The sequence below is a fragment of the Denticeps clupeoides genome, chromosome 8 (genome assembly GCF_900700375.1).
Source record: "Denticeps clupeoides chromosome 8, fDenClu1.1, whole genome shotgun sequence".
Lineage (NCBI taxonomy): Eukaryota > Metazoa > Chordata > Actinopteri > Clupeiformes > Denticipitidae > Denticeps > Denticeps clupeoides.
Genome location: NC_041714.1, coordinates 1,055,025 through 1,067,052, shown reverse-complemented (window position 1 = coordinate 1,067,052; position 12,028 = coordinate 1,055,025). Strand labels below are relative to the sequence as shown.

The following is a 12,028-nucleotide window of genomic DNA, read 5'->3' as shown; positions in this document are numbered from 1 at the left end:
CCCTTTGGTGATGCACTCTTGCCCTCTCTCTCTCCATTATGTGTTCCTGACTGTACTCACTGTTCCAGGAAAGCCTGTTCCCTGCACCGTTATACACATATACATTCTGTCAGTTTTAGCAAATGCACTACTACTATACACTATACACTACTTACAATAAGTTAGGGATATTGTTATTTACATGAGTGCTTTTCCTTTGCTCAGAATTTTAATGAAATAAGTAAAAGTTCCCTTTGATAGTACTAATAATGTATGAGAATGAACACCATTATCATCAGTTTAATATTTATTACCCCAAACATTTAGGCTGTTTGAATGCTGAACTTGGAATGACTTACTGACAATACCAGATTTTTATACCCACAGAATGTTGAAATTGATGCTACACTGGTAAAGGTTGTCTCTTGGTATTGGCCCCAATATAAGGCACACCTGTACACAATTAAATGGAAAACAAAATGAGGTGTGTCTATCACCCCAATACAATTGCCTCCCTATCCCAAAAACGTTGTTATAAAATGTTATTAGTTATTGTCAGTAGTGTGTGTGTGTTTGTATGTGCGTTTGTCCATTTCTTCTGATCATCCTTGAGATGGTTCTACCCCTTCACTTGAGTCCAGCTGTGCTTGATTATACTGGATTGGACTTGATTAGGAAAGCCACACCCCTGTCTATATAAGACCTTATAGCTCACAATGCACGTCAGAGCAAATGAGAATCATGAGGTCAAAGGAACTGCTTGAAGAGCTCAGAGACAGAATTTCAGCAAGGCACAGAAGGTTACAAAAAACGGAAGCCTCTTCTCAGTGCAAGACACATACAAACCCACATGGAGTTTGCTAAAAAAAACACCTGAAGGACTCCAAGATGGTGAAAAATAAGATTCTCTGGTCTGATGAGACCAAGATAGAACTTTTTGGCCTTAATTCTAAGCATTGTATGTGGAGAAAACCAGGCACTGGTCATCACCTGTCCAATACAGTCCCAACAGTGAAGCATAGTGGTGACAGCATCATGCTGTGAGGGTGTTTTGCAGGCACAGGATGACTGGTTGTAATTGAGGGAAATGTGAATGCAGCCAAGTACAGGGATATCCTGGACAAAAATCTTCTCCAGACTGCTCAGGACCTCAGACTGGGCTGAAGGTTTACCTTCCAACCAACAGCTAAAATAATGAAGTAGTGGCCTCACAAAAACTCGCCCAGCCAGAGAACGGACTTAAACCCAATTGAGCATCTCTGGACAGACCTAAAACTGGCTGTCCACCAATGATTACCATCCAACCTGCCAGAACTGGAGCGGTTCCTCAAATGTAGGTGCCATCCTCAAATCGTTGATGCATCTTTCCCAAAAAGACTCAAAAGGGTCTGTTTGCTTAGGGCCATGTGATATTTCAGTTTTTCTTTGTTAATAAATCTGCAAACAATTCTGTGTTTTTCTGTCAATATGGGGTGCTGTCTGTATATTAATGAGGAGAAAAAAGAGCTGAAGTGTTTTTAGCAAATGGCTGCAATATAACAAAGAGTGAAAAGTTTAAGGAGGTCTGAATTCTTTCTGTACCCACTGTGTGTGTGTGTGTGTGTGTGTGTGTGTGTGTGTGTGTGTGTGTGTGTGTGTGTGTATATATATATATATATATCTTGGGTTAGAAATTTATGTGCATTTAGTATGTGCCTATCATCAACATGACCCCTAAACTTACAAAAACTCCTCCCTTACTGGGCCACAGCCACTTCCTGCGCTGGAGGCAGCCATGTGGAAGGTTGGGTGGGGGTCAGGAGGTGATAGGGCAGGTACAGGTGTGACAGGTGGAAAAGGAAAAGCATTTGAGAGACATGACATTTTACTGAACCACACAGTTGTCCAAATCTACACCCCTATCTACTCCTGCATCAGCCTCAGTTATCTCCGTTTTCAGACTAAAAATGTAAATAATGTTGCACAACCACTCTCTGCAACGTACAGAGCAGAGTACCATGGCAAAGAAAAAGTACATGCAGTTCCTGCAGTGTACCTGCAGATGAAGGGTATAAGTGGACAGGATGAGGAAAGACTGGGATGGTGGAAGGTTTAAAACAATTAATCGCTCTTACATTAATAAGCAGGATGTGAGTTACATTGATTCTGAAACGCAGAATAAGACACATCCATTTCAAAGACAGGTTTTCCAACCAATAAATGAACAAATAAATAGATTTTTTTATTGCGTGCACTCCATTTCAAGTGAAGTGAAAGTAAACTGAAAGTTGTCATATGTGACTCAGCACAGAACCCAGTACAGACAGGGAAATGTGTCCTCTGCATTTAACCAATCCCCTGAGGGAGCATTGGGAAGCCATGGCAGGCGCCCGGGGAGCAGTGTGGACAGTACTTCAAACCTGCAACCTTCTTATTATGGTTCTTACCCGCTAGGCCACCACTGCCACAAGATCTCTGTCAAAATCTTCCATGCATTTACAGATGGCCATTTTAAAGCTTAAACTTTTCTCAACTACCGTTTCAGTTGTTTTACCAACTAGTGAGGGAAGCAATCCAGGGCCATGGGACAAAGATCTCCTGTTCAGGTAGAAACAGAACAAATGTAGACTGACATACGGACTCCATTGACAGCTTTCAGGAACCATTTGACCTTTTTGTAGGATGGAATTAAGGACTGTGTCTATGTATGGTTCATAAATGAGGGACTGAATCCTGTCTGAATCTGGTCTGAATCCTGGTGATGAGTCAGGTGTGAAACTAACCAATTCACAATTTCAAGTATATGATCAGCAACTGAAATTTCAATTGAATTCAGAATTTAAAATAGTTGTTCTAGACAACTCTCTGTTACTTTTTTATTTAGACTGGGCTAAAATGCCTACTATATCATACTTTTGCATGGCCCCTGGTGTTAAGGGGCTTAAAATGGAGTGCCAATTATGAAATACCACTAACTCTTTTTTCCCAAATATGGCAGAGCTCCCAGTGAAACATACTGAATGTGCACTCAGCATTTAAGTCTAATTTCTTTAAATTGTCACATTAGGCTCCCACCGGTATTTCTGCCCTGTTCTGGGCCCTCACTGATAGATGTGAAGCCCACTAAACACAGAACCATGTGAGAGCTGTGTGTGAGGTCCTGTTTTCAGACCAGGGTTTGGGGATTAGCTCTGATAAAACTCTGAGGATTTAGTGTAGGCCTCAGACCCTTCACCACATTCACACACTTCTGCAGGACGTGTGGGTGTCTCTGAGCTGAAAACAATTGTGTAAGTCAATTAATTACAGGCTGGGCAAAGTACAGGTTAGCACAGAATGACTTAACAGTGACAACCTACCATGATATAATTCATCCTGTCCTTCTATACTGAAAGGGGACTGTAGTTTCAGAGCATTTCAGAAAAAAATGGGACATTTTGGAAGCATTATGGGATGTAGCACAGTGTCATCCAAATTTTTCTTAGCTTGCCCATGCTAAACATCAGTGGGTCTCATATGCAAGACATGTGCAATAACAGGGCATGAGTGACTTTAGGTAACATTAGGGGCATTGATCAAAGTACTGTCCCTACACACTGCTCCCTGAACATTTTTCATGGCTGCCAGCTGCTCACTAAGTGCGATGGATTAAATGCAGAGGGCACATCGCTGTGTATCACAATGACAAAATGAAGTCCTTCTTTTGCATGTTTACTTTTAATGAAATTTTCTATGCACTTGTTGCACTGGTGAGACCTTGTTTTCTGCTCCCTCTTGGTGGTAAATGGGCAGAAGTGCTGTTGTTCTCTGTGTCTGGTGGGTTTGGCTCCAGGGCTGACTGGAACTCACCCAAGTCATTTGGCAAACGCCCCACAAGTTAATGTCTGTTTCTGTTTTTACACACACACACACACACACACACACACAATTAATCACAGCAGAAATGATTAATGAATTGTACAAGCAGATGGAATACGTACTCCGTGTTTCCTTTCAGAGTGCTTTAAGAAGCTGCCATGACTGAAGAATTTAAGGTGCCATTTTTGAATAGAACCATGTTTCCTGTGAGTGTTCAGAGAGATGAATAAAAGGTTGTGTGCTTCTCTCCCAGACCCTCGTTCACATTATTATTTCAATGCGTGTTAACCGCAGCAAAACAAACCAGATCTCCTCCGGCTCCCTGGAAAGCCGGAGAACTGAAGATCTCCCGCGGGTGCTGATTTCTTTAGGTGGAGGAGCGTCTCGTTTTACCAACTCAATCTCATCATTGTCATCCTCAAACAAAAAGCCGCACACATTCACACTGTACACTGAAAAGTCAGCAGCCCCGCATAGCTGTGATAGCTGAGATGGAGCCTTGCCCTTCTAAATTGTTGTTTTTGCAGAAGAATGCTTTCTGTTAAAGGCCTTAAACACTTTGAAAAAAATTATGAAAAAAAACATGTAATTGCCATGTGTGTAATTGCCATCCCATAATGTATGAATTTTGTGAATACTTATTAAAGCAATGTACATTTTAATGTTATGCCCGTGCAGAATTGTGTCCAATGTCTCAGGTACAGTAGTGGTTCTGCTGTCTGACTGCGAATGAGAATACACTTTGCACTTTAGCCTGACATTTGACATTTGATCACCTGGAAAACACAGATCAGCAGGTCAGCCAAGTTCACCTTCAGTGTCAGTCACACCAAGACAACCGCACATCTCTATTTTTACTCTGGCATCACTAAAGGCATTCCAGGGGTGGCATTCTAGACCTCACTAAATATAATAAATTTTTATTTATTTAAATATTTGTGAAAATCTAAAAACCTAAAACTTCTTCATTCTCCTTTACTGGTATATACAAAAAATAGCATGGGAGTATTGCTCTGTAACCCTTAGGACCATGTTCCTGATATGGAAAAAACAGATTCCCACACTTACGTTCAAAGCATTGTGTTTATCTTGGAGGGAAGAGACTTCGGCTAAAACCTGTTAAACAGGAAGTAACAAAATGTTTTTGATTATTTATTTATTTGTCTTTCGTTTTTTTTTTTATCAATAAATAAAGAATAAAGTGACAAATTTATAGGTTTAGATTTTTGGCTGTTCTCTTTGGTTACCCACAAGTTTCCCACAGTCCATAGACCAGTGGTGCTAAATTGAACTGGTGGTGGTCCAAGATTGCTGGACTCCAGCTTCCCTATGACCCTGACCTGGATAAGCACGTTCATGGAATGAATAGATAGATTGTTATGTAAAGTGATCCCTTATGCATTTATGAACAGCCGAAATGGACCATAACACTCCAGTGGCTGTTTGAACAGTAAAATTATTTTCTATTAAGCGTAATTTTGGAGATCTAGCGCCGTGCTCCAAGTAGAGCGCTGTGGTCAAGTGAAAAAAACAAACATTGCGTTATTCTGTAAATTTGGTTAGATCCAAAGAATGTGTACAGATGTTGTTGTTATTAACTGAAGGCACGGCATGTGCTGTTTGTTTCATCCAGGCAGGGAATTCTGGGTAAGTAGGGTCTGGTATCTTATTGCCAGTTGGCTTTTTCAAATGCGTTCACGCGATCCTCATTTGAAAAAGCCAGGAGAGCCTTTCGTTCGCAGGAACACCTGCTTTCATTTAGAAAATCCATGAGGCAAATCAAGGGAGATTATTTCTGAAATGTTTCATAAGATGTTCGTGTGGACGTTCTGTATGGTTGAAGGGGGTGTATGGGGTGGTAGTAGTGGGTAAGACACTCGCCTATAAAGCCAAAGACCCAGGTTCAACCCCCACTTTCTACCATTGTGTCTCTGAGCTTCTTCAGGGGGGTGTCTCCAGGGAGGGACTGTCCCTGTAACTACTGAGTGTAAGTTACTCTGGATAAGGGTGTCTAATAAATTGCATAAATATAAATGTAAGGGGACTATGACATTGGACTGTGTCATAGTCCATTAACAGCCTCTTGCCATCCCACATCATCTCAGGCAAAGGTTGTGACCCACACTGACTGATGAAAAATTGAGACTAATTACAATAATTAGAATTCCACTTTAGAAAATTCTTTAGATGTCAGACAGTCTGTCAGTATTCACACATTTAACACCATGTAGGGGTGGCTTCTTCATCTTTTTTTGGAGTTTAGCTCGGTTTCAGCTAATGCTTGGGATTCGTGATAACTGCATCTGCAGAAACATTTCCACCAGAACACACTGTTCTCCAAACACCTTATTAATTAATGGAGCACTCTTGTGCCTGGTGAGTGTGTGTATGTGTGTGTGTGTGTGTGTGTGTGTGAACCCTGATTAAGTCGATATAATTATAATAGAGAGTGATGGCCTGTCTTGTGTAAAGCGAAAGCCATCATCACTCTTTTTGTGCTTTTCCTCCCTGCCCCTAGAGAAAAAAATATGTAGTCTTTACTGGCAGACATGTGTGTGCGTGTGTGTGTGTACGTGCATGTATGAATAATGCACATCTGTGTCTGTTAGTGAACAGTATCACGCACTGCTCTGCATGCTTTCTGTTGTGAATGTAATCAATAATGACTTCTCTTGTAAAAATATGATCACTGGCCTCAGTCCTGCGATTACAAAAACTCTGATTAATTATAATTCGTTCAAAGCACACAAATCATGATGAACTATGAAAGCTTGTGTGTGTGTGTGTGTCTGTGTGTGTGTGTGTGTGTGTGTGTGTGTGAGAGAGAGAGAGAGAGAGAGAGAGAGAGAGAGAGAGCACCAGGTACACACTTAGGAAGGAGGGTGTAAAGAGAGTTTCTGAGTGTGAGTGAATAATAAGGAGTGACACATGAAGTGTGAAAGAGAGGACCTGTCTGATTTGTTAGAGCTGGCTTCTCTAGTCAGAACATTCAGATTTTACCTACATTTGTAGATACATTTCTTAATATTGTAGACACAATGATGCACATTTCTGTTATACAAAAAAAATTTTTCTAGGATATATCTACAGTCATATACAGTGTTTTAAAACCTCACCATGTACATGCCTGTATATCGGCAACTGATTGTCTATGATTGCAGCTCATGAGAATGTTAAGTGCAAGCATGTTCCTGCATATTGTGTCTATGTGTGAGAGAGAAAGAGATTAGGAATGTTGTGTTACTGTGTGCAGTAATATCTTAACTAAGTGCAAGGTAAAATGATCAAGCATAACAAATACACACATTGAGAGTCCAAGGATTCACTGTCCTGTTTAAACCTACAACATAAGTCCTCGTGCACGACAAATAAATGTAATTATCAATTAGCCTCACAATCAAAAGACAACTACAGTTTTGGGCCAGTGACAATGTTAAATGGTTCTTTTGTTTCACCTTCTTTTCCTGCAGATGGGGATGGTTTTACAGAACAGTGGAAATCATGTCACGCTATGTAATATAATGACAGAACAGTAAACAGTCAGTAGACAATTCCTGAAGTACAGGTTTGTACCACGAATTGCCTGAAATTATAATTATGGCGGATGACCTCCATTATGCCTTTTATATTCCATGGGGACACACCCACTTTGCGTCAGTCACATGGTCTGGTTTCATATAAAATTGTGTGAGAATACACACAGGAATAATAGACAGGGCTATCTCATGTTTAGATGATTTTAACTGGTGATTATTGATGCTAGATAATATTTGGACATGTTTTTTTTCCCGCCTAATATATTTGTGTGAAGATCAGCGCTGTATCTCTGGGCTTAAGGCTAGACATTCTTGAGCTGGCTCCAGGGCCACACACACTCCCCTCTGTAGTGAAATTCGAATTATTTCCTGCCTGTGTGCTGGGCCGAGTGATAATTTCACTGTGGGGAGCACAATGACTTTGTTTTTCGATCACACACGGGTCTGGAAGTGCTCCCTGTTCCACTCCCACCTTCTTCCCACCATGGCATGATTGTGTGATGCGGCTCTGCCAAGCTGAAACCGGACCTGTCTCTCCTACAGTGGGAAATGGAGTTACTAGAAAGAGCCTCCTTTCTTCGTAAATGGGGTTTAATGTTTCATTTTCGCCTTGGCCAGAAAAAGTGTGTGTGTGTGTGTGTGTGTGTGTGCTAAAGGTTGTATAATCAGCAGGTTAGTGCTGGAGAAAGGCCTACACCACAAACATACACACACACACAGTCCTGCTAGTTATCAGAGGATCAGGCCTTTTTTGCAGCTCGACGCAGGGACGCCAATTTCTGTACATTTCTAATTACCAACAGGAAATGTTTATACGTGTTTGATTGGGCGGGCCTGGATGTTGCTCTGGGCACATTTAAACAAACTATTTCAGCATCCTGTTTAAATTCACTTTTAGACTGAGAGCAAGAGAGAGAGAGAGAAGCTGACATTGGACAGTTATGTAAGATGGGCTTCTTCCTCCTTCCTCACTGTAATGGACAGAAAGCATTTACTTGGACCCCCTGACACCACCTCTCACCTTGGACAATGTGCTGCTCTACCTGCTGACCTAGATTGGGGCTCAGGAAAAGAGATTTTAAACCTTACATTGGACTAAAATTCATTCAATTTTGGGCAGATTTCTTTGCCCCACTTTAACATTCAGTTAAGTCAAGGAAATACTTGCACTTCATTTCAGGCTGATGTCTGTTTGAGAAATTCCAATAATTTACTGTACATTAAGCAGATTTACACTTGGTCAGATGGCCTGTTGGCAACACACTCTCATTTGAACCAGAAGACCACAAATTCCTAGGTTCAAACCCCACTTACTACTATTGTGTCACTGAGCAAGACAATTAACCCTGAGTGTCTCCAGGGGGGACTGTCCCTGTAACTACTGATTGTAAGTCGCTCTGGAAAAGGGCGTCTGGTAAATGATGTAAATGTTGGTCAGACAAATGATCAATAAAATCCATTAAAGTGTAAAGTGTGTAATGATTGTCACATGTGATACACAGCAGCACAGCACACGGTGCACACACTGAAATTTGTCCTCTGCATTTAACCCATCACCCTGAGTGACAACATTTATTTCTTATATTCCTTATATAGCCCAAAATCACATACGGTATGTCTCAATGGCAGTGGGCAGCCATGACAGGCACCTGGGGAGCAGTGTGTGGGGACGGTGCTTTGCTCAGTGGCACCTCAGTGGCACCTTGGCAGATCGGGATTTGTCCACATGTTTAATCGAAAATTTGTCTGCACAGCACTGTTTTAAAACGCAATTATTGCAGTTGTAATTATAAAAAATTGAAATGGTACTAAATAAGTCATAGTGCATGGAGAGTTCTACACTCATAATTCTAGAATTTTATACATTGATCCTATATACATCTACATGGACCCTAACCGCACACTCAGTGGGTGTAGTTGGCACCATGTTTCCCAATGCACGACACAGTGTGATTCGCTAGCACGTTTGGCTGTATATTTGAAAATTTGATTGGCTGGAAATTGGCTGATGTGTGCAGGTTGAATTTCCAGTTGAATTTACTGCTGAATATATCACAAGTGAAATAGGCCACTTGAAACAGAATGAAAAGTGAAGTAATACTGAATACATTTGAGTTTTTTTTATTTTTTCATGGCTGTTTTTTTTTATTTTTGAATGGCTGTCATCACAATTTAAATAAAAAACACAAAAACTGTGTTTACAGCAATTCCATGTTTTTTTGTTTTTTATTCAAATACATTTGTTACAAAATTTCTTCCATAATGTGCTTTTCTGATGAATTGCTCCACTGTATTTGTCTTGCATCACCATGGTTTTTGGAGCAGCATTGATTTTGCAAATCCATGTTGAACTTCTGGTGCGGGTTTTCATGTTCTATGGATAGAACTGCCTGGTCTTATTTGCTGAGAAAATAAAAACCTCATCTCCTTCATCAATAATTTTTGTATGCTTCCTTTAGATATATAAAATGCTTATCACTTCTAACTTTTATTACACATCTAGACCCCAGCCTAGGCGTTAGTTATCATGAGCAAGGTTCATGCAGAGACGGCATGCAGCCACCATGCAGTCTTGTACCTCAGACAGTAGAGTAGCGCTCAGTGTAAAGATTGTCCTAATGACTACTTTTAAATTATTTCATGAGGCATAACCCTGTGTTGTCTTCTGTGCTCAGGATCGGCTGTTCTTTGTAATGGAGTACGTCAACGGCGGCGACCTGATGTTCCAGATCCAGCGCTCCAGGAAGTTTGACGAGGCGCGGTCTCGGTTCTACGCTGCAGAGGTCACTTCGGCACTCATGTTCCTGCACCAGAACGGAGTCATCTACAGGTGGGAGTCACTAATGGTCCTTTATTCCAGTTTCAGGCCAAACTGGCCCTGGACCAACCCAACAATAGTCCTGTATAAAACAACTCAACAGATTTAGCTGAAACCTCTGTGCCAAAGATACTCTGTTTTGGCTCTTTTTGAATTGCCTCACAATGTTATCATCTCCAGCAAATGCCTGAAATGATGTCCTGTGCCAACCCTTCCTATCCCAAACACCATTGTAACCCAAATTCAGCCAAACTACTTTGCTACACCAAAAATAGATTTTATGCAAGATCAATGTTTTGTGAAAGCGTGAGACCTGATCGACTTCCAAATTCCTGTTTCGTGGGTTCAGTCGGAGTTGAAGCCCTGTTAAATGGCCGGGCTTCTAATGGCTCTGTTGCCTTGTGCCACACTGTTTACCTTCCACTGTTTACCCGTTGTTTACCGCATGTGGGATGATTTATGTGTTCTCAGATGGGTTGTTTATCATCTCGCCCATGTGCCATTAGCAGCACACAAAGCTGATGGCGTCTCTGTGACTGGAATCCTATGCTCTTCCCTTGTTCCTTTTTTGAAAATCCTGATTTTTACTTCTTGCAATTGTTCCTGTTCAGACAGCAGGGTTTCCATGGTTCCTGTTCTCACACCTTTGATTGGACACTGAGTCACCTGTTCCTGCGTTGCCACTCTCCTTCTCAGGCTGACATACGTTTAAGTCATCTTGGCCACTGGCCAAATCATGATCGGTCGCACTCCTTGATCGGTTGCACCCCATGATCCCCCTACCAGTAAATGGAAGCAGAACAGGATGCGATCCGACTGGGGTGAATAGTGTATTGTGTATTATATGAAAAGAATAATAGTTGACTGGGCTTGTGGCATAATGATTTGAGTGAGGGCTGACCCAGGCGGGTCCTGCCTGTGGGAAAGTAGGTCTGGCAAGTGCCATAGTAAAACAGCCCAAGGCATGCTGGGATATATAAGAACTGTTCTAATGTTCCCAACACACCTTCTACAATGGGACTGAAAGAATAACAGCAGTAACAGTAGTGATTAAGTGTGTGTGTGTGTGTGTGTGTGTGTGTGTGTGTGTGCGTGTGTGTGCGTGTGTGTGTGTGTGCTGTAGGCAGGTGTGCCTTAACAGAATCCGTGCCCCTAACCACTCTGAGATCATCCATGGCTTGGGGAAACATAAGTAGGTCAAAGGTCAAAGTGAAAAACTCTGAAACTTGCTGGTTGTATCCCATGATGCAACTTGTGAACTTGAATGTTCTTTTTCCTGTGAAACTGTGTCTGAATCTTTGTCTGAGGTTTGAATGATTCTGTCGTTTCTGTATAGATATGAACAACTTGATAACTTATATTATACATTTCTTTTCTCATCATTTATCTGCACTAAATACAGGTTCTACTCTTTTGGCACCACCTAGGATTAGATTCAGTAACATGATGGTGGGTGCAGGTTTTTTCAGATTGGGGTTCAGCCTTCACCACACAGTTACAGTTATAAAGCAGTTCACTAGTGAATCTTTCATTTTGCTTCAAATTCATTGCAAATTATATAAAAAACATTTATATAAAATGTTCCATTATACGTGATTATTCATGTTGTCCCAACTTGATGTGAGTATATTGAAAAGAAAAATTACAAACTTTTTTTATACACGTTAGGTCCCTATCATGAAAATGTCATGTTGTGAGATTATTTAACATTAATTTGTGTTCCCCTAGCCTGTCTATGGTCCTACAGTGCTAGAAATGTAAAGAGTGCTTTGGCCATTCTGCTTCATTGTTCAGAGAGTGGCAGCTCTATCTGGAATTTGTCTGCTTTGTCGTCATAAGTTACCTCCCTTTTCTCATG

General features: G+C 41.1%; 1 protein-coding gene across 1 annotated transcript in view; it reads left to right on the top strand.

The window, feature by feature from the left end:
* The window catches only part of prkceb (protein kinase C, epsilon b), a 69,318-nt gene that overhangs the window by 44,558 nt on the left and 12,732 nt on the right, over nucleotides 1–12,028 (top strand). Inside the window, exon 11 of the mRNA XM_028988152.1 lies at nucleotides 10,028–10,182. Coding sequence (XP_028843985.1) covers nucleotides 10,028–10,182 — 155 coding nt within the window. The remainder of the gene's footprint in view (nucleotides 1–10,027; nucleotides 10,183–12,028) is intronic.